At 40.8% G+C, this 20,167-nt stretch overlaps 2 protein-coding genes across 2 annotated transcripts in view; both read left to right on the plus strand.

Moving 5' to 3' along the window:
- Nucleotides 1-9,566, plus strand: part of atp13a3 (ATPase 13A3) — a 36,938-nt gene extending 27,372 nt beyond the window's left edge. Inside the window, 20 exon segments of the mRNA XM_030083016.1 lie at nucleotides 995-1,155; nucleotides 1,727-1,855; nucleotides 1,966-2,045; nucleotides 2,772-2,814; nucleotides 2,918-3,029; nucleotides 3,219-3,316; nucleotides 3,404-3,476; nucleotides 4,527-4,558; nucleotides 4,560-4,604; nucleotides 4,607-4,675; nucleotides 4,677-4,711; nucleotides 4,908-4,948; nucleotides 4,951-4,974; nucleotides 4,977-5,084; nucleotides 5,181-5,222; nucleotides 5,225-5,266; nucleotides 5,391-5,446; nucleotides 5,448-5,471; nucleotides 6,457-6,549; nucleotides 7,823-9,566. Of these exon segments, the coding sequence (XP_029938876.1) occupies nucleotides 995-1,155; nucleotides 1,727-1,855; nucleotides 1,966-2,045; nucleotides 2,772-2,814; nucleotides 2,918-3,029; nucleotides 3,219-3,316; nucleotides 3,404-3,476; nucleotides 4,527-4,558; nucleotides 4,560-4,604; nucleotides 4,607-4,675; nucleotides 4,677-4,711; nucleotides 4,908-4,948; nucleotides 4,951-4,974; nucleotides 4,977-5,084; nucleotides 5,181-5,222; nucleotides 5,225-5,266; nucleotides 5,391-5,446; nucleotides 5,448-5,471; nucleotides 6,457-6,549; nucleotides 7,823-8,020 (1,505 nt within the window). The 3' untranslated portion in view covers nucleotides 8,021-9,566.
- Nucleotides 9,567-15,743: 6,177 nt separating this feature from the next.
- The window catches only part of opa1 (OPA1 mitochondrial dynamin like GTPase), a 38,765-nt gene continuing 34,341 nt past the window's right edge, over nucleotides 15,744-20,167 (plus strand). The window contains 5 exon segments of the mRNA XM_030083662.1: nucleotides 15,744-15,920; nucleotides 17,388-17,706; nucleotides 17,857-17,953; nucleotides 18,063-18,170; nucleotides 19,461-19,523. Coding sequence (XP_029939522.1) covers nucleotides 15,892-15,920; nucleotides 17,388-17,706; nucleotides 17,857-17,953; nucleotides 18,063-18,170; nucleotides 19,461-19,523 — 616 coding nt within the window. The 5' untranslated portion in view covers nucleotides 15,744-15,891.

Below are 20,167 nucleotides of genomic sequence, written 5' to 3' on the forward strand. Positions count from 1 at the left end.
CATGAAGGAAAAGGAGGTTTCTGGATATCACACGTTAGCATCTCCCAAGTGTCTGACGTAAGATGTCTGCCAAATGTGGGTGGGTCTCGGTGTAAATGTCAGACACTTATTAGCCACAACAACAGATGGACATTTTCTCTACCCTTGTTCTCTTTTTGTTGTTTTTTTACACAGTAAATGTTCCGCACAACCTTTTCAACAATGCAACTGTGAGAAGTTAATCTTCTATGAGCACAAGCTGCAAACTTGATTATTCGCCATCTCATTAGTTCCTTTTGGTCAGACTTCCTGAAACCTGCAGCAGGGTGGACAGATGATACAGTTGATTTGGGAAAGATATTGAAGTTTGTGATGTGTGATATACAAAGTTTCTTTCCGGTCCCAAACTAAATAAATTCAATGTTGGTTTTTTGCCAATACTTTGAACAAAATCATGTGGGAAAAAGTTCACGAACGTACCACATTAATGAATCTTGAGTCAATGATTTCCAGGTAAAAAATATTGCCAGTCTGTGGCGTTTGATTGGTAGGAAGACCGCCTCCAGCGTATGTTTATTATTTTCAATAGACTCTTGTTGATGGGTTTGAGATGCAGATTTAAGCTTAATGCTGCATAGTTGTTTGAAAATGAACGCTTAAACTGGAACAGTTGGTTGGGAATAAAACTTTGCTGTTGTAGCAAAAAAACCTTAGAGCATGAAGTCAGATGTTTTAAACATAGCGGTTTATAGATCATTTGCTGAAGATGCAGTTAGTTGTGAATGTCTTGTTGATGTTGCATCTTGTCTGTAGTTGTTGGTTCTTCTTCCTGGTGCCACAGAGGATTACACTGTTGTTGATTAAAGGAAGATGGGTTCAGTGAACCTGTTACTGAGCGGCATATCGTTTCACACCTCAAGACCTACAGTACAGAATTACAATAATACGAGTAACATCCTGTTGTTTTCTACAATTTGCTGAATAACTGGTTATTGCATCTGCCCCACCTGCTCAGGTGACAACATGCTGACGGCTATCTCAGTAGCTCGGGACTGTGGCATGATCCCTCCCCATGACACAGTGATCATCGCTGATGCTCTCCCTCCCCATGACGGACATGCCGCCAAAATCACCTGGAGATACGCTGACAAACCCAGCAATGCAAATCGCCTGGAGGTAATGCATTTGGTAATTGTTGATATTGTTGCTTGCATAAAAAAAATGACAGCGAGCAACATGTGTACAGGCCTTTAAACTCACCCATATTAAATGATGTGGGCTCACACTGCATACTCATTTACCCAGAGCCAAGTTAAGTCCCATCTGTGAAACAGAAACTTCCCATTTAACTTTCCTCAACATTTTCTTTAAGGGGAAAAAACAAAACAATGATTGATGTACTAATATCTTGGTGTACTTGTTTATGGATATATTTACCTTCACTACTAAAGGGGAGTTGTCTTTTGAATTCTTATGTATTTCATCCGATTTTTTTAACCAAGAAGTAATTCTAAATTATTAATAAGACATAAGGATTAGATAATCACACAAACGTTCACTAAAACTGAAAATAAACCAACATTTTTTTTTTTACTTTTGTCGGACAAACGTCTAACAGTGCAATTCAACTGTATGATAAAATGTGTGAACATGTAAAAAATTGAACTTGCACAGTAATTGTTGATTCTCTTTTTTTTTGTGTAATTTTCCTTATTTCATCTAATCCAAATTTATATAATTTAAACAGGAGGTCAACATCAGCCTGGAGGATGTTTGTCACATTGATGAACCCAAAACACAGGAGCTATACCACTTCGCTATGAATGGAAAATCCTTTGCTGTAATCACTGAGCATTTCCCTGATATGCTTCAAAAGGTATGAACTAAATTTTATTTCCTTTATTTTTGTAGCAACAATGTTTATTAATTTAACCCACTGCACCTCGGCTTCAGCTACATTCCTGATATGTCGTGTTCTGCTTCCAGTTGGTGCTCCATGGGACAGTGTTTGCCCGAATGGCGCCTGACCAGAAAACTCAACTCATTGAAGCACTTCAGGGAGTAGAGTAAGTATTCAATGAACTACACGTAAAAAAAACACCTTCCTCAGGTGAAGGAGTTGAAATATCTGGGGGTTACGAGAGATGGGAAGAGGGATCATGAGTTTTCAGACAGGCGGATGCAGTAATGCCGTCTCTGTACCGGACTTTAGTGATGAAGAGGGAGCCGAGCTGTAAAGCAAAGCTCTCTGGCTACCGGTCGATCTGCTTCTCCACCCTCACCTATGCTTTGGGTCATGACTGAAACATTGAAATCGAGCTACAAGCAGCCAAAATCGGTTTTCCTCTCTAAGGCTGGCGGCCGTCACTGATAGTCGAGCTGCTGCTCCTCCACTTTGAAAGGAGCCATTTGAGGCGGTTCATCTGATCCGGGCGCTCCTGGTCGTCTCCCTTCAGAGGTTCAACAGGCAGGCTCTCTGGAGAAACTTTAATGTCTCTTTGATCCGAGAGCCTCTTGTGGTCCCCTGGAAAAGCTAAGGAAGTTATAGGAAACAGAGGTGTCTGGACTTGTTTGATCTCCATAGCCAATGCAGACTAAGTGGGAAAAGGGGCAGATGGATGGATGAATGGATGGATGGATGGATCCGTACTGTATTTGAAATTGTCCAGTGTTTGCTATGTTTGCAGATTGTTTTTAGATCTTTGAGTCAAAATATGAAAAATATAGACTGAAAACAACCTGTTTTTGCAGCTTTTCAATGATTCTTTGGCTCTCTACTGTTTCACTCACAGCTACTTTGTGGGGATGTGCGGTGACGGAGCAAATGACTGTGGGGTATGTGTATAGCTGCTTGAGAGTTATTTATTATTGGGAAGTAACACCTTGTGGGACTGCGTTGTGTAAATGAACACTTTGTATTCAGTCTTTGCTTACATAGGCTCTGAAGAGAGCTCATGGTGGGATCTCTCTGTCAGAGTTGGAAGCCTCTGTTGCCTCTCTCCGTTCACCTCAAGGACCCCCAACATCTCCTGCGTACCGAGCCTCATCAGGTCTTCCTCTCTTTCTTGTCTCTTACATGCTGTTCTCCAAATCAATAAGTGATGGGAAGTTTTATGAGTGATTAAAGTTGTTAAATGTTTATATAGCTATGGATAATCCAATTGCCAGTTGTGGACAGAATATTTCTTGTTCTGTGTTGTTTGGGCAGTGCCTTGGTCACAGGTGTGTTTGCTTTATAGGGAGGGACGTGCTGCTCTTATCACCTCCTTCTGTGTGTTTAAGTTTATGGCTCTCTACAGCATCATTCAGTATATCAGCGTCACTCTCCTTTACCTCGGTATGTAATGTCAATTACACTACTGAGAGCAACAGCGGAGTTAATAACGCCCCCATGGAAATAAAACATCTGTGATCTTGCTTTCAGATTTTCAGCAATCTTGGAGACTTTCAATTCCTCTTCATTGACATTGCCATCATCCTACTTATTGTTTTTACCAGTAAGTAGCAAAATAACAATAAATATCTATATTTGGAGCCTTAAAGGGCAACTACGGTTTTTTTGACACCCTGGACCTTATCTATAGGTGTGTGCTGCTCAATACTCACTCAGACAAACTTCGTGCAGCTCGGAGTCCTCCAGAAGTTATTTAGATCCACCGATTTAACGGGGGCCACGGCAAGGGAGCTTCAGCGCGGGACATAATCTCTGCAAAATCGCTCATTTCGCTATATTTTTTCATCCATCGCCAGTGTTATCATAAAGTCAGCTCGTCTACCGTCTTCAGGTGGGTCAGCTGACAGTTTTCGCTAACTTAGCCACAATTAGCTCGGATGGGAACGTTGCTGAGGCCCGCGACCCGCGCACAGCGCTCCTCGCCCGCTTAGAGACCTCAGAGCTTCCCGCTGACGGAGAGGCTCCAGCAGCCAGCGCCAAGGCCGCTGCAGCACTCCTACTCCGCGGCTTGGAGACCTCCAGAGACTCTCGGTGATGAGAGACTTCCAGAGCGCCCCGCAGCCCGCTCGCAGTGCAACCCTCACTGGGCACCGGAGCTCCGCAGCCATCCCGGCGAGTCAGACGCCCGGAGCGCCGTGACAGCGGGCCGACTCAAAGTGACTTTCTGCTGGGGGAGAGGAGCTCCGCAACGTTCCCATCCGAGCTAATTGTGGCTAAGTTAGAGAAACTGTCAGCTGACCCACCTGAAGACGGTAGACGAGCTGACTTTATGATAACACTGGCGATGGATGAAAAAATATAGCCGAATGAGCGATTTTGCAGAGATTATGTCCTGCGCTGAAGCTCCCTTGCCGGGCCCCCGCTAAATCGGTTGGATCTAATAACTTCTGAAGGACTCAAAGCTGCACCATGTTTGTCTGAATGAGTATATGAGCATGCACACACCTATAATAAGGTCCAGGGTGTCGAAAAACTTGAGTTGCCCTTTAATGGGCCCTGTTTCTTTACCTCATGATTTTTAAACCTTTTCTCATGACACTCATGGCCTGTTTTGTGAAATTCTTTCTCATTCTCTCCTCCTGCTACTCTTTAGTGAGTCTGAACCCAGCGTGGAAGGAACTGGTGTCCCGTCCGCCCCCCATCAGGTCTGATCTCAGGGCCTCTGCTATTCCTCCGGTGCTGACCCAGATCCTCATCTGCTTGGGCTTCCAGGTCCTGACGTTCTTGTGGGTCCAACAGCAGCCATCGGGGTTACACAGTCTGGAATCCAACTACAGAGTGAGGACACACATTCATTTGTCATTTGTCCAGAACAGCATTATGATGCCAGTGTCTGTGGGAGTCTGACTCCGGGTTCATGTTCTTGTAATAAAAAAAAAAAAAAAAAAAAAAGCTTTACAGTCATGTCTGTGTATCTCAATCTGTGGCAAAACTCATGTTGATTATTCTGAAAGTGAACTCTGTCTCCACCCAGTGTTTGCAACCAGTCATCACACATTAATGTATCTGAAGACAACACACAGAAGTGGACGACCACAACATCCAAACTTTGAGAACACCAGCCTCTTCTACGTGTCCTCCTTCCAGTATCTCATTGTTGCGATCGTTTTCTCTAAAGGCAAACCTTTCAGGCAGCCTAGCTACAAGAACTGTAAGAAACTTGATTCTTAAAAGACATTAGTGTAATAAATGTAAATAGCTGATTCTTTTGGTAAATAATGACTTGTTGTGGGTTTTTTCTCCACAGGGCCTTTTGTCGTCTGCACTGTGGGCCTGTATGCTTTCTTGCTGTTATCTTGTTTCACCCGTGGAAAGCATTGATGAATTCTAGAGGTTACATTTGAATACACACATTTATAATTCGTTCCTTTACAGAATCTTTATGGGAAACTTTTGAGCGCTCAGTTGATTCCTGAAAGTTGTTATCACATTAATGCACGTTTCTCCCTCTTTACAGATTGTTTGTGTCCCGTTGAATGGAGGTGGAGACTTTTCTTCATTGTCTTAGTCAATGGTGGCTGTGTCTGTTCTGGTGGAGGTAAGAAACATCTGCCAGCACATGGTATCCGTTGAAGATTTTCTCATGTTCAGCTTTTAAGTTTTTTCATGCAGGTGCTCATCTTTGTCTCATTTACAGACAGCTGGATCAAACCTAGAATTTTTTTTTCCCCCCCAAACTGACAATGTCTTCAAGAACCGTTCTGTCGTAGTTCATTCTTAAGAAGGTTTGCGCGCACATGAAACTTTAGGTTTTAGGTATGCATCTCTGGGGCTTCTGAAACGTCACAGAACCATTTTTTTTGTTGCTTTTCATTTCTTTCAGTGAGCATTTTTCTTTTGGTAACTTTATCTCCAAGCCTCGTATAACATGTGCTGCCCTGGTGATTCAGTGCAGTGTGGGGCAGTGGTGGCCTGGAGGTCAGAGAAACAGACTTTGGGTCGGGAATTTGCAGATTTGAATCCCACAGCTGACAGGTCACCACTGTGGGTCCCTGAGCAAGATCTTTGACCCCCCCCCCATCAGCGCCTCATTGTGGCTGTATCTCTGCATCGTAGAAATAGGATGGTTCACTGTGAACACAGAAATATCCCCAGAGGGGATTAAAAAAAGTATGATTTGCTTGGTTAGTTATAGTTTAGTATTTCCTGAGTGTCTTGTCTCCTCTTAGATTCCTGCTCTTTCAAACGTGCACTGCATAGCCTACACCCTATATGATCCCTTTTTTTCTGAGCTACTAATGCAAAATTCCTTTCATGTTTTAAGTGAATGTAGAAAGACAGTGAACATGCTTCATTTGCATGGTTTTTATTATTCTGAATCAACACTATATACGCACCGTTTTCTCACTAATTTCAAAATTTTCCATTTCACAAACAATGATTAATACGCACCTGTGTGGAGCAAGAAATTGCCATGCCAGATATCAATCTTTGAGAGTGTGGCTCTAAACACCAATAGGAGCTGTGTGAAATCAAATTAGCCTCTCTGTAATTCTTTCCCTGCCCACTGCACTATTCCATAGACCTTCATCCTTGACATCGTCTTATGGAAGCTTGTGTTCAGCCGCGACAAACAGGGCAACTTTGGCGTCACCCCTGCTGCCCAGACACAACAGGTTGGCAAAATCTGACACCTTTTCTAGCCTTTTCACTCTCTTCTTGTGTGGTGTTTCCTCTTTGTCCGCACTTCTCCCTCTGTTATGAAGCACAACTTTTTAGCGTAACCACTAACTGACCTGCATGTGCAAGCCCCCCCCCCAGTCTCCTTCTGATCTGTTCTCTTCATCTGGTGGAGATTTTACATAGTGTTGGATATATACGGTACAACTTGACTCAAAGACTGGTATTTACTTTTTTTTTGTGTAGTTGGTTTTCTTTACTTGAATATAAGAGGTGTATGATGAAATTTACCTTTTTACATATTTGTCTAGTAAATTCCCTAATTTAGTTTGGTCAGTGGTAATACAGGATAATCTGACGGCCTGTCATGTAAGTTGTTGTGTGCAAAGCAGTGCTTCTTTTCTCTGAATGTGAAAACAAAGGATCCACTTAAGAAAATCCTCAGACGTCAGTGACATCAATCATATAGGAAATAAGAAGTTTAAGAGCTTTAAAGACTAATCTGATGACTGACTATACTGTATAGAAGTACAACCTGCATTTGGACTTTGTATTGGTAATTAAATGGATACTGATGGGTTTAATAGAAAACATAAGCTGCTGTGGCATACAGTGAAAGTGTAGAATCTGTTTACACTTTAGATATTTTACAATTCATTTGGGTCAATTGAATTATTCCCACACCCTTAATGTTTGCCTATTTCTTCACACCCTTGTTTGCTTTGCCCCTAATTCTAGTTTGTGTGTCGTACTGAGCTATAGTGCTACATCCTATCCTTTAGCTTCCCTGTACGGTCCAAGCTAATTGTATCAACAGGTGCTGTATTTTCCATCAAGTATGTAACACCATTTTTTTTGTAGGTTGTCCAAATCTTCAATGTCTTTGTCCAAGTCGGGTCAATGAATCAAAAATTTATTTTTTGTTTTCGTTATTTGATCTGTGAAGACCACCTGTGAAATCTTTTGTTTGATCTTTGACTCCATGAGCTTGTTTTTAAAGAGTAGACTCTCTTTGGGCTAGCCAACTGCTTCAAACTGGTATCATGCTGGATTTTGTTTTGAATGACTTGCATGCTTGCATAAATGTTTCAACAAATATGAAAACATGACTGATCATGAGAAATTGCTCCAGCTCTGTTTTAGCTTCTGCATGCTGTATTTGTTGGGTTAAGTAACTGTGACCAATGTGCCACACCTTTCCATCCTGTTTCTTTTTGGTATTTTTAAAATTATTTGCTTTGTTCATTTGTCCCGATATTATATTTTTAGGTTGGAATTGACCTGAGTGCATTCAAGTGTCTGTCCGGGCTGTGCGGTCAGCGCAAGATGGTGCCCAAAGCTCGCTACATGCATTTGGCTCAGGAGCTCAGCGTGGACCCCGACTGGCCTCCGAAGCCGACCACCACCACCGAAGCCAAGCCTCGCCCAGAAAACGGTTCCACCTATCAAATGATAATGAACTCATAGCATTCTTAAAGCATTTACATCTAGCCGATCTACCTGTCACACAGAACACACACACATGAAGATGTTTCACTGAATATTCATGTATTGAGATGGAAGTGAGAGTCAGCGAGCTTTTCTTCTCCGTTGTAACGATGCCATGATTTTCAGTCAGCGTAGCACTCAAATTATTGACGTTGCTTCCAGGACTTTCTCTGTAGGGTTGTACTACGTCCTTCCCCATCTTTGCTTCACAGGTTAAAAATTTTGAAGTTTGGGGGTGGTGGGGAACAAGAACATAAAACATCATTGAAGTTAAATATTTTCTGTTTCCTTTTCTCTTTTGCAGAGCAGCATTCAGTTTGGGCTGCAATGAGAATACGTTAATCCCACATGTGAATCGATTCCGATTGCCTGTGCAGGTTTAACACTCCTTATTTTGTCTGCCTTAAAGTTAAACCACATTTCAGACTCACCGTGTACAAAAACTAGTGCTGATGATCGCAGCTCTGAACACAATTAAGATTTATCGCACAATTTATGAACTTGAAGCCAACACACAAACTCGCCAATTTAATGCACAAAAATGGCTTTATCTGAATCTTTTAACGTAAGTGGAGCAGATTCACACCAGAAAACACTCAGAAATGTGGAATTTGAGCCATCCAACATTTTCAAGTTGAGATGCTCAAGGGAAGGCCAGTCCCAGTTTCCCTTTCGGTGTTGAACAGTCCAAAACATAGACATTCACAGTAGACTAATTAACATTTTCAAGCTTCAAATGAGGAATCAAATCCTCAATTCACCTGAACTGCACAGGGATGAGAAAAACAATGACGTCCCAATGACAGTAAAATGAGTTTTCTCTCTTATTTCCCTTCTTTGAGCCAATTGCTAACCCTAACCCTAATCTTGCGAATAAAGACATTAATCATTGACAGCCCTCCATTAATTAATCACTGTGCTGCCAGTTTTAATGTGATTAAATCTGGCAGCACAAATAAAAACCCATATTCTCTTACAACTAATATGAATCCCAATAACTTCAGATTCCATCAGCGCAAGATTTTAAATTTAACATAAAGAGAGCAGGTGTTTAAGAGATACTGTTGTCATTTAAAGTACTGCATAATGTTGAAAAGTGTGTGCATCATTGGAAGAATATAAAAGATTAAAAGGGTGTTCGTACTCTAAAACTGAGATAATCTTGGTGATTGGCAAATCTACATGATGCTGCACTGTGGCAGCAGTAAATATAGTTTTCTCTTCTTTTGTGTCGGCACAGTTGTTTGGCAGGTCTGAGCAAAGTGGGGTCTGATTGCTACTGTGTAGCAGTCTCATAAAGCATCAACATGCTGACTGAACCCTGGCTAGCACACAAAAGACAGGCTAACAAAATGTATTTCACAGCTCGCCCTGAAGTGAAGCAAATGACTCATTAAAGCGCAATCAGTTATAGAAGAGGTGATATTAAAGCGACACTAAGGAACTTTTCAACCTTAATAAAACATTTTAATATCTTTTGTGATGATACATCGACTTACAACGGGTTGAATGACCCCTCTGTCACGGGCTGAGGGCGTCAGTATTGCTTTCACTTGGACTAAGAAACTGTGAGGAGGGTGGTAGGAACCCAGCACACGGCATGCGTCACATTATGAGTATTGTGTATGAATATTGTTTAGCCACCATTAGATTCATTACCTCATCGCTATCCGTCCTTCACACAGCCACTGGAAACAAATGTAGGCGAGTTCAGTCTGACAGCATGCCACCGGGAGCAGCATTTTACGACATCACGCACTAGTCCTCATGGGAACTGTAGTATTCCATTAGGCAAACACTACCGCTTTTGTCCACTGGCGCCGCCAAAATCAACGGAAACTGAAAGTTCCTTAGTGTTACTTTAAAATGCCTGCATTCAATATATTTTTTTATAGTCTAACTTGGAAATAAACTTTTAGCATCAAAAGTTTGCTGCATTTGAAAAGTAATGGTAATTAAACACTGTATTACTTCTTAAAGTCTAAGAGACCCAAAAATTCCACCTGACTTAAGAATGTGACTGATAATATTTTGTTTTTCCATGGACAGAGATCAGAGACCTTGTGAGGTTTTCACCCCCCCCCCCCCCCCCCCCCCCCCCTATTTGTCAGTCCAGTCATACAGTCAAGAGCTTATGGTTTGTAAAATGTAGAGACATTAAGAAAAACTGAGGAAAAGCAATGTACACTCCTGCAGGCTGGGAATTACGACGAGGCTCTTGAATGCTGTTGATTGAATGTACCCTAAGTACCTTTTAACAATGTAATCTCACATGTTTTGACACTGACATTTATTTCTTATGGCATCTTTCAATTCGAGCTTCTTAACCCTCTCATGGTGAAAACCTGAGCAAAAAAACTTCTGTACTTTTCATAATTGTTTTGTGGTTTATTACGAGTTGGACTCACTCATAGGCCACTTCACATCCTGTCTCTCGTTTTCAAAATCCGTGTGAACAGGCTTCCATAAAGCTGGCCACTCATCACTTCCTAAAAAATCACTGCAAACATTCATTACTGTAGAATGAAAACATCAGAGTGCGCCAGCAAAACAGGAAACAATGCTTCAGCATGCATCTGCCCTGTGCTCATGGGCGTTAGCCACTGCATGAAACCATATGAATCTCAGCATCCACTCATTTTCAAACTCCTAGCAGTGTCACTCCACATCATCAGTACAATTCAAATTTACTGTTTTCAATAAGGTTTTTTCTTCCTATGGAAGACTGATTAAAAGTGTAATGCTGTAGAGAGTCATGACAAGGGTTGTGCATTTATCCACTTGCTGCTCTTGGCGATATCAAAACTTAGATGAAACGCCACAATCCGCATTACATACCTTTACCTGCGCTCATGTATTACACATAGGCTACCTTTATAGAGAATTAAGGGCTACATTTCATGTTCACTGCTCAATCTTTGACGTTCAAAGTGATGCTTCCCGGGCTCTACCGTGTCTTTTCCTGCAAGAGTTGCATATAGATAGATACTGCATATAGATAAACAGTGCACACCTCCAAGCAAATTTGAATTATTTCTTTTTTTAGCCGTGCCCGAAATGATAACACAAGGCTGTTTGCTTTACAAGAACAGTTGAACACAATAAATTGACACGGTTCTGAATGATGTGCATATTGTAGATATCAAGCTTTATCCTGTGTATTGAAGACAAGGAGCCTGGTAATTGATCTGTTCCTGCTCCCCCCCTCCCTCTCCTGGTTGGAATGACACAAGAATACATATTTTTGAGTGAAAAGTGTGTAGTTTCTCCAGGAGTAGGGAAAGGCGTTTTGCAGCATCTCAGGGCCAGTTTTCTGTGGGTAAATGTTCTTTATAGATGTTGATCCTCAATTTGTTTGGAAAGGAGAGAACTAACTATGACCGACGTCACAGTGTCAGTTTTTAGTCTTTAGCATTCTGACAGCATGCTTGGTGTTGTCCAGTGTCTGGCTCGGGTTGAGGATTGATCTTTAACCTTTGTGTCTGGAGTTGCTTATCACGTGTGGCGATAGTGATCTTACTTCCTGGCCTTTAGACCAAGGCAGTGGTGACAACTTTATTACAGAGTTTGATTGGATTGTCTCGGGCAGATAGTTCATGTAGTCATTTAGGTTGAGTATGTCGTACTTGCTTCTGTAAGGACAGTTTCAGTGAAGGGGTTGGTTGATTTTTTTTTTTTCTATTATTCTTATTTTGAACTGGCTTTACCTTTCTGCGTCTTGCAGCTTCAGCAAAAGTCCTGCGTGGAGTTGATGCTTCAAGCTAATGCATCTCTCCCGTTTGTGTCAGTCAAGTCGTCAATGTTAGGCTTCACTTTTAATCTAATGTAATAACTTTTAATATGATAATGTAATTTAGTCCCAGTGAAGTTTTCAGTATTGTCTTGCTGTTGCTTTGAGCAGAATAAAGTAATGCAAGCAATAGAGCGTCTGCACAGTACAAAAGCCGGATAAAGTCTTACGGTGAAGCATCACTTCAAAACAAAGATAGCAGCTCACGTGCATCAGGTGACCATTGTCAGTGTAACGATCTGTTTCACGTAGCAACCTGCCTTTCGGGAATTGTAGTTTCAGTATTGCACAGTGCTTATCAGTGGTTGTGTGATGCCATGTCAAACAAACAAAATGTTGTATTACTCTTCCTCCTTGGCAACATTAAGCAAATAATTACAGACGTAGCAGTGCTGTATTATTTCTATTTATCCATTGTTAAGGATTTCATTCATTTAGAAACATTTGCAACTTAATTTCGTCTAATAACTCAAGTTTGAAATTGTTCAGCTGCTTAAAGCCATAAGGGGATATACACTGACTAATGTTTCATAATCATGAAAACTGAGTTCCGTACTGTTGAGCTCAAATGGAACATGTAACCATTGCTTTCAGAGACACATTGTTTATTTTGTAGGTGGTTGTAATAAAGAGAAACCTTATGCAGAATGGATGAGGCCTCGTACAAAAGTTCAAAGTATGGCTGAAACAAACGTTCTTGTGCCAGTTTGCAAAAAGCTCATCAGTCATTGTGTGGATACTGAGAAGCAGCCACACATTTGAGATCCTGTTTCTTTATGAGAATTGATTTATTATTGTTGAATTTAAATTGCCAATGTGCTCAAACATCAACATACGCGCTGCGTACTCGGCAGAAGTTCCTATGCCTTTAATTTGTAAACCCTTTTTATTCCTCTGGACACCTACTGAAGCTGAAGATTGAATGTTATGTAAAGAACAAAGGTTAAATCAATGCAATACTATATTACTATGATTGAGTTTATTTCCAAAGACTTTTCATCATGTGTACTGATTTGATTAAAACAGCTCAAGAGAGGATTTGGGAAAATCCTAATTTTGGCACCAGAAACTGACTATAAGTAGTGTTGATAATATAAAAGGTTGGATTCTATCTGTATATATTAGATGTACATGGTGTGTGCATAAAAGTAAAAAAGATTTAGGTATAAAAATGTATGGTTTTCAATTATCAAAGGGCTGGTGTGTCTTTTTCTACTCTTTTGGTACTGTGTTGCAATCAGTTGTCTATTTTTGATTTGTACTGTCTGAACTTTTATTATCCTGGGTTGTTTGGGCATAAATCTTGGGCATTTAATAGTATGAATCAGTTATTGGTATAACAGAATCATCTATCAATACATGTTTTGTGTTGAGTAAACAAAATGCAGCAATTGTCTATTTTTTAAAGCAAGTTGAAGTAGATTTTCTTTTCTTCTAATTTCCATTTTCTTCATTTCTCATTCTTTCAGACTGAGTATCGGACACAAGAAGGGAATTTATTTGTAGTTAGGCACATTCACTTTGTATGTTTAGGATTTAAGCAGCAATGTTTTGTCCAATCCAATGTTTTGTTTCACTTTTTTAGCCTCGACATTTTTTCAAAGCTCTTTCTGCATCTATGTAAAATTCTTCGGCGAGCAGAATGTGCGTCGCTGTTAATTCTCAGCGGCTTACTATAGAAGTGATTTATACTGCTGCTAGGAGAAAATGATAGTGTCAGCTAGGTTATTACTGTGCACCTTGAAACAAATAAAGTGCAAAGTGTAAATACTACTATTGCTTTCAGCTAGAGAGTTTTGCCTTTTATTGTAACACAGCGGTGTCAAAGCAATGACTTTTTTGCTGAAACCTCTATGCTCTCTTATACAGGTACAACATCAGCTGACTTCGGTTAGCATCGGCCTCGTGCTCGCGTCATGTATTTCAAAAACGACAGATAACCAGTGCATGGCATTCAGATTAAATCCACCACAGAGTCGTTGAAGACTTGTGATGTTTCCTCAGGGAAATGTGTCTATCTCAATTGAATAGAGGAGAAGATAAACGGTGAAACCCAAACTGAATGAAAAATTTACTGTTCATCAAGGTTTTATCACGTCCAGTCTATTTTTTTTTTTTTTTTTTTTTTCGGGGGAGGGTCATAATATTTGCAGCTTTCACCTCAGCAACACCTCACCTGGGTTATATGTATTTTTTGTTATTGGCAAAGATGTACATTTTTCTAATTTTGTACTTTATAATTTATTTTTATTTATTTCAATTACTTTGCCCCTAAAGATTGTATTTCAGATTTATCTTGATTTCATCCTTTTTCAATAAATGTTCTTCTCAAAAGTATCATGTGCTGTGTCTCTAGAGTCATTTCCCATTGAAAGACAAGTCATGCAGATGTGTGGACAACGTGGGCATTTAGTTAAGATATGAACCATACAACATCAGTTTGATTAAAGATATTTCACTGAGGAACAGTCACAATCATTTAAAAACTGTAATATCTACATTTTGAACCGAGAGGACAGATGGCTTGAAACGGTGCAAAAGGAAGTCATCTATGAAAGTATAAAACCTCTTTAACAGGAAAGGTGTTGTACACCACAATCTATCCCCCATTTACAACTTCATTCTTAATTCTGTGCCAAAAATCTCAATAATCCAACGAAAGTGACCTCCTTTGAACCTCATGCGAGCATGACTCACACAGCCACATTAAAAGTTGTTGAACGTGGCGAGTACCACGCCCTGGTTCCGATGGCTCCTCATCAGAGAAGTCATATGAAACCTTGAGTGGCATCCAAACGGATTAAATACCTGAGCTTCACCATGTAGTTAGAAGAACCACCCTAGTCTATTGAACATTTTGAGTTGAACAGGCCACTTGGATAAGGGACAAAACACTTTTCAGTACATTTTTAGAGGCAAATTCCAAACCTGAAGTAAAGAAACATTACCAAGTGATGGTTTCCACAGATAAATTTTAATGATGTGAATCCATCCAAGAGTTATTGAAAGAAGTTCAAGACAGACTGCAAAAGGTCTGTTTAACTTGGTATTTCATTTTGTGCAAGCATAGCCTGATACAGCTGAAATGAATCGTAGCAATGCATTATGGGGAAAGACTGAAGGTCAATCTGAAAGGAGTCTAAGCTGCAGGAGACCCAGTCCACATCCAGGGGAACACTGCTCTGCACTTTAATACCTCTCGTGTACTGGGGCGTCAGACTGAAATGTGGTATATATGAGGTTATCGAAGCGAGCTTGTATTCAGTTTTGCACATTTGAATCCCACAACTGACCGGTTAAACCACTGTGGGTCCCTTAACATGACTGTTGACCCCTACGGGATGGGTGCCGTTTTAAATGCAAAGTGAATTTTGCAGTCTGTTCTATGAGATTATCTGACTTGAAGAGCACTACTAACAATTATTTACATTTCTACAACCCTCTTTTCATGGAACTCTCATCCATCCACCTTCTTCACTGTTACAGTGTGCAGGGTTGCAGGGCGCTGGAGCTCATCCTCATTTACTATAGTTGAGGGCAGGTTACACCCTGGAGACCCTGCAGTCTCTACACAGAAAACCCTGGAGCACCTAAGTCTAATGATTAATCACGTATATGAATTGATTGGCACTTTGTATTGTCCTTTGCTTTTTGACTTTATTCTCTACTTTCTAGTGTTTCCACCAGTAGACTGAAAAACAGTATTCATAGAGAGCTTTGATTTTGTTTAATCTCTGTAGATCATTCATACACAATAGCCGTATTCCAAATAAATTATTATTATTGTTATTATCATTATTTTAAATATTATTATTAGAGTAGTGGTAGTAGTAACGATAGTAATAGTAATCCGGATTAATTTTGCAGTGCAGTGTTTCTGACCGAGCCGAATTTCAAGAACAGGAAGTGGACTGTCATTCTGGCTGTGGTCTGTGTCCTTGTTAGCTAACGGGCTAGTTAGCAGCCATATAAAGAGAGCAGATGAGTTCCGTTTGGAAAAATGAATTGAAGTGTGCCTAAAGGAAGCTTTTTTTCACAGAGATCTACGGTTTTCCACAGCATGTTGCGTGTTGGGAGCAAGGCGGCCTGGTGAGTTTCAGTTTGATGAAGTTATCAGGTTGTGGTGGTGATGTGACTGTTTTTAGTTACTCCTTCTTGACTGCTGAGGACAGTCTGCTGCTAACATGACTTTAGCTGCTCACCCCTGCTTTTAAACACGCTTATTTTTTGGAATAAATTCTGACTTTCCGTCCGCACCCTGCTTTCGATTATCTCGTAGACCTGCTGTGTGTTGTGGACTTTAGCGTTGTTGTGTAGTTAGCCGTCGGCTAACCCCGGTGATAAGTCAGTGTTTTCATCAAGCAACGGAACGTTTTTAACTTAAAGAAAATAACACAAGTCATGAGCAAACTGACTGGCAAACAGTTTTTATTCATCGCGCCCCGTCTACTGACAGTGGCTAAGACTTATTTTTGAGGGCGCTTGTGCCTGTTTTGTCGGCGATAGACAGCATTTAATAAAGCACGTTTCTGCTCCTTTAGCTTCTCGCTGCTCCACGATGTAACTTCGCTTTATGTAACCGAGGCACCAATTCTGTACGAAGCGGCAGAATCACATAAAATCTGTTGATCGTTACATTGAGTACATTGGGTGCCTCTGTCATTCTGGGTGTGACGAGGTTTGGGCCCCGTATCCCCTCTTTGCTAATCGATCTTTAGTCTTCATCCAGTTGTACATCTATGTCCTAGAACCGTGGCGTCCAACTGCGGTCCTCTGATGCGTGCTTCAGTGCACGTTAGCAAGCTTGAAAATGGTAAATAAATAAATAAATAAATAAAACAGCAATGAGCCCCTCATTGGTGTGTTGCCATTGGGAGAGATCTGGTGCATGCAGGACGTTGGCTCTGAGGACTGAGTCCGGACTCCCCTGTCCTCATGCTCCCGCCTTCATCCATGGTCCGATAGTTGTGACCGAAATCACCAAATTGTTTGATCGTTTGTTTAGAAACACGTCGATTCTGGAGCACAGAAACGCGAGGTGGGGGGGGGGGGGGTGGGGTGACGTTTCATAGATCATCATTTCAGATTATATATTTGCAGCTAATCCCATGCCTTTGAATCCTTGAAGGAAAGCATAGGCAGATGAAGGAGAAGACTTTCACCTTGCACTAAGAAAGGTCCATCAGCAGCCCAAACCATGTTTTTCATTATGAAATAACTGCAAAGGGCTGTGATCAAGGCACTGTGATGACTGTGAGCATCATTTTCAATGGTGTGAAAATAAAAAATTGTCATTTATTGTCAGTTCTCCTACAACTGCCTTTTGGGTCAGTTGAAGGTTTTTTATATAGGTATCGTGCCTTCCTGACTGACAATATGAGTAACATTGCAATGGTAGTCATCATCTCTCAACTGATTGAATATGTTTGATTGGCTTTCCATTGCCATTGATGATGAGTAAGGAAAAGATGGTTTTGCTGAGGTGATATCAGAATCAATGATCTTGATTGGTAATCGGAAGCTGTGTAATTTGTTGTCCATGTCTTGGTCATTCAGCATGGCCTGCAGGAACCTGGTGTCCAGCAACATGGGGATCAGATTTCGGGTTCCACTGCAAAAACTGCACCCTCTATCCCGTGCCATACACCACCGCTACTCGGGGAGCACAAACCCTCAGCGGCCTCCTCATCGTACAGCAGCTCGCTATTTCACCTCAATGTCTCGACTGCCCATGCGGCCACCCAAGCCTCATTCAGGGGGCCGAAGTTACCAGCAGCAACGCAACTTCTGGGTGGCCCGTCTTGCTGCTCGGCTGCTCAAGCTGAGATACATACTGCTGGGCACAGCAGTGGGTGGAGGATACACAGCTAAAAAGGTTTGTATTAAACACATTTAACGTTTATCATTATATAATTTAATAATGTCATGTTCCATCTGTTGTGGCAGACAGTATGTGGTATTATAATACCACAGCAAAACGTGCCTCTGAGACAATGATAACCAAAGCTTGTCCTTTTGTCTCCAGACATATGAAGAGTGGAAGGACATGTTGCCTGACTTTAGTGAATACAACTGGGTCATTCCTGATTTTGTCTGGGAACTGAGTGAACAAATCGATCTGGGTGAGTTTAATACTGTCATGCTAGGATTTGGTGCATCAGATATACATGTCTAAAAGCATCAGGAACCTATGTCTTCACCAAATGACCTATCACCTTTTGTTATTTATAGATAAACTGGCCAAAGCTCTACCAGAAATAGAAGAAATATCCAAGCTACTACCTGACATCGACAAAATAGGGGAGAATTTCACTTTCCTGAAAAGTCTCCTCTCCCCCGGTGAGTAAAGAAAATAACATGTTTTCATATAATCTTTTCCTATTACTGATAAAGGACCACGCACAGACATTAGTGTCTAGTCCATGTAATTATACTAAAACACATCTTTTATTGACCGTTCTTCCCGCACCATGCTCCTGATGTCATACTGTTTCCTCATGCAACTAATTCAGTTGTGGAGAATAGAGTACAGTTGAGACAGAACATGAAAAAGTACCCTCCCTCATCCTTCTGTTAGCTTTTTTCTGCTACAACCTTTCTGCTTAATGCGGTGGTTACCTTTAGCCTTCTGACATGCCTCCTGTTCTGCATGTTTAATTTAGACGTTTCAATCTTCCAACACACCTGATTCAAATGATCTGCTTGTCATCAAACTCTGCAGAATGTGTTGGAAGAGGGAAATATTTAAACCTGCTGGACGAGGGGTCTGAGGACCGGAACTGGGGAAACATTGCATTCTGTAAAGATATCAATGGGTTTTATCGATTGTGTTTCATTAAAAAAAGAAAAGAAAAAATTCAAATGGAACTAGAGCACATTATTGCAGTTGTTATTAGTTTATCGTTGAGGTAACTTTATCGTTGTTCAATATTTATTTAAACGTCGCTAAACTGCTTCAGTGTATTCATGAGTTGCATTCTTTTCTAATCATTCTCAAGAAATTAAATGCTCTTTGCAAACAGCGGCCATGTTTTGTTTTATATGTTGAAACAAAACATAGTTTTGTTCATTAAGGAAATTTATTGAGCCTTGGCAAATAAATAATATTCCAAAATGGTCATTTCCTCCTTGAAAGTAATTACAATGAATTTTGCAAAGTCCCTTGAAACAGACTTGGACAGATGGGCACAAATGTTACCAAGCTTTCAAATGTGACATGATTGTGCACAGAATGATACAGCGTTGGTGATTTGCATTGTGATTTTTCCGGAAAATACAGAAAAGACCAGATTATGTTAAAATGAATTCCCAAAGGAAATCCTCTCCTAGCTTCAAAGAACAACTGTTGATTCAAATGAGGAGCCTTATTGTTTGCTCATAAAGACAAAATGTATATTTCTGAGCTTGATAATGTCAAAAGCAATTCAGAAGTTTCAGGGAAGCTCATTTTCTAACAGTTCCTCGTCAAGTGGCCTCTTTACTTGAAGCTCTGGCACAGCAGCGTTTTATTAAACATCGGTCTGGCTGTGTCCCTGCTTTGACCGCCATCCCTCTGCTTCTCTCTTTTTTTATGATTTTTATCTTGTGTTCTTCCATTCTCCTCCTCCCCCACCCTCATGTTCTCCTCAGCATTTTTCACAGGTGTGAGTTTGGGTAGTGAAGTCAAAGGAGCTTCTGGTCTGCATCTGTTAGGTGTGTAAACCCCTCGGTAGCACTGCCGATACCCCTCTTTACTTTCTGTCCCTGTTTTGACCTCCGCCTTGATGCAACGTGGCCCTGATTGATGCAAAAGGCGGCAGCAGAGCATCTCTCACAGACGTTGGCTAGGAAGTTGCAGACCAGCGCGGCTGTCAGCCACAAACACAAACAAACTTTCTACATATGAATGTTCGTCACTAGAAAGTTTGAAAGATATTGTGTCATACCACTCACTGAAAGTAGTATGATTATTTATGCAGGCTTCATCTCTGTATTTGTTCTGAATATCTTCGTTTATGAATTGGTAAAAGACTACTCACTCTTCTAAAGTGAAGTCACTCAGGGTGCTCTACACCTTGTTATTCAGAAGAACCAATGCAGGAAGAGAAGTGTCCTGGAGAGCTCTCAAATGCAGTTATATTGTGTTTGCTTGTAGTTTGTGCCCCTCTTTCCTTTATTGTTTAACCTGAATGTCTCTGGCTGTTCTTTATCCTCTTTGTGTGGTTTGCTTCCTTTGACTTCCACCCTCTCTCTCACCTGGCCTTTATGGAGGCCTCTGCTATGTTTAATTTCACTCTCATTTCTAATCTTCGGGGCAATCTCTGTTGATCTATTGGTATCTCAGGTGTTTGGAAAAT

Source organism: Salarias fasciatus, chromosome 23 (assembly GCF_902148845.1).
Source record: "Salarias fasciatus chromosome 23, fSalaFa1.1, whole genome shotgun sequence".
Taxonomy (NCBI): domain Eukaryota; kingdom Metazoa; phylum Chordata; class Actinopteri; order Blenniiformes; family Blenniidae; genus Salarias; species Salarias fasciatus.